The sequence below is a fragment of the Crocuta crocuta genome, unplaced genomic scaffold, assembly GCF_008692635.1.
Source record: "Crocuta crocuta isolate KB4526 unplaced genomic scaffold, BGI_CrCroc_1.0 scaffold102, whole genome shotgun sequence".
Lineage (NCBI taxonomy): Eukaryota > Metazoa > Chordata > Mammalia > Carnivora > Hyaenidae > Crocuta > Crocuta crocuta.
Window position 1 is genome coordinate 10,912,133 of NW_027530019.1, and position 2,350 is coordinate 10,914,482.

Sequence of the window (2,350 nt, forward strand, 5' to 3'; positions counted from 1 at the left end):
GTGCTCTGTGCTGATAGCTCAGGGCCTGGAGCCTGCTTCAGATTCTTGGTCTCCCTCTCGCTCTCTCTCTCGCTCTCTCTCTCTGACCCTCCCCTGCTTGTGTTCTGTTTGTCTCTCTCTCAAAAATAAAACATTAAAAAAAAAAAAGTTCAGGGGCTCCTGGGTGGCTCAGTCAGTAAAGCATGAGACTCTTCTCTGATCTTGGAGTGGTAAGCTCAAGCCCCAATTAAAAAACAACAACAAAAACAAACAAACAAAAACAGTTCAAATATCAGCCCGCCCCTGGCTTTCCAAACCTAGGAGTGGAAAATCCATGAAAAGGGGAAATTATGTCGCCTGACACTGGATGCCTAAAGAGCTGAGGGGCGCTGGATCCGATTAACCCATGAGGAAATAAGCAATGACGACACTGAGGAAAGGGTTTAGAATAACTTCCTTCTACTTTACAGTTTTACTATGGGGCATGGGATGAAACCACGATCTCCCTGGGCCTCAACTTCTCTCTCACGCCTTCCAATCTGGCTCTCTCCACATCTGTGCAGAGAAACCAATGTGCGCGCTCAGGGGCACACACAATTCTGCCTCAGTCCCTACAGGTACTCCAGAGCCACCAAGAAGAAGAGAAGACACTGCCCATTCCTCTTCCCGGGTACTTTCCCAGCCCTTCTCAGCAAACTCAGTGAGAAAGCCCCAATCCATGCATCAAGACTTGAGCCGTGGTCCCCCAAAACTCCTGCTCACAGAACTCCAGGGACACGGACACAGAGCAGCCCACCGTTGATGCAATCCAGTAAGCGCTATAACCCAGGAGAAGACCCGAAAGCTTTAACCGAAGCTTTGTCCCGCCAGGCTTTTAGGGTTTCCGGACCCTTGGCCCTTTGGGCCACTTTATGTCTGACTTCTCCGCGCCAGAAGCACTTGAACGAGAGGCGGGGATCTCGCCTTCCTCTCAGCTCATATGACGCCTCAGGAGCCCCCTCCCTTCCAGACTCACCTCTTGCTGAGGGGCCGGACCCTCACGGCCACCCGCACGTTCGCCATCCCTCGGCCACTCTCTAAACATAGCAGGTCCGCCCAGCCNTGAGCCGGCGTGGGTGGAGCCTGACATACCTCAGCCAATCCTGAGTCCGGCGGGCGGGATGTCGCCCGGCCCGGCCCGGCCTGCCCAGCCCCCCTGGCTCCGCCCCACCTCGCCCCGCTCACGCATCTCCCATCACGACCGCGCCCAAAAGCGCGTCTGTCCGACGGGGCGGCGCCTGCCGCGTTTCAGCCAATCCTGAGCCCTGCAGGCGTGTAGGGCCAGGCCCCACCTACCAGGAATTAGCTTTTGTTCTCTGATGGTGCTGTACAAAGTCAAGAAAAACACATTAAGTTTCGGTTAACACCGACAGTTTACAACGAAATTTGCTAAATACTTGTAATCGCTGCGTTGCCCTGAGCTGTCAATTCTGTGCTTAAATTTTAGGGGCAGAAATGAAATGGCGAACAGTTGTTTTTGCAGTTCGTAGCCAAGAACAGTGCTCTTTGAAGAAGCAGTTGTGAGTATGAGGCTTACAGTGCTAGTTGGCAAGCTTCTTTCGATTGTGATAGAACTTCATGGCCACTCTGGTAGTGTTTGTGATCGTGGAAAGAATGCTGTCAGTCAAAAATGGTTCATTAGTTCCTCCAAGAAATAACTTGAGTACCTACCAAGAGTCAAGTGCTCAAGTTCTTGAGAATACAGTCCCAGCCTTCATGGAACTTAGAATCAACAGGAGAAGGAAAAGGGACAAATTATATAATTTGTCAAATGGTGCTGACTGCAATTTTTTTTTAAGCAGGGAAATAGTTTTGGGGTATGTAGAGGGAAAGGTACTTATTTTATATAGGATCTTCAGGAAAGGCTTTACTGATAAGGTGACACTAACTAGATTTGAAGAAAGGGAGGGAGCCATGCAAGTATTGATTTATTTAATAAATATTTTCTAGGTAAACACCTATTATAACAGGCTTTGTTCTAAGTAGGAAGGACATAAGCAGTGAAGAACATAGGCAAACCTCTGACCTCAAGGAGCTTGGTGAGAGAAATTAACAATAAGCAAAACAATTTCATATGTATAGCAGACATATGTATAATATGTATAGACAAAATATGAAGCAGAGAGGAGATAGAAGAAAGTGAGTAGAGAAGGTGTTGAATTTTTCGATATGGCCAGGGAAGTATTTGCTGAGAAAGTGACATGAGAAATAGCTGAAGGATGTGAAAGAATCCTGCTGTTATCTTGAAGGACAATTCCAGACACAGGGACCAGGCCAGTGTAAGAGCTTGGAACTTGGACATAGCCTGGGACATTAAAAGAATGACAAGAAA

The 2,350-nt window shown here is 48.2% G+C and overlaps 1 protein-coding gene across 1 annotated transcript in view; it reads right to left on the minus strand.

Annotated features, from left to right (window-relative positions):
- The window catches only part of STARD9 (StAR related lipid transfer domain containing 9), a 118,949-nt gene extending 117,908 nt beyond the window's left edge, over positions 1-1,041 (minus strand). The window contains exon 1 of the mRNA XM_077764588.1: positions 995-1,041. Within this exon, the coding sequence (XP_077620714.1) occupies positions 995-1,041 (47 nt within the window). The remainder of the gene's footprint in view (positions 1-994) is intronic.
- Between the last annotated feature and the right edge of the window lie 1,309 nt (positions 1,042-2,350).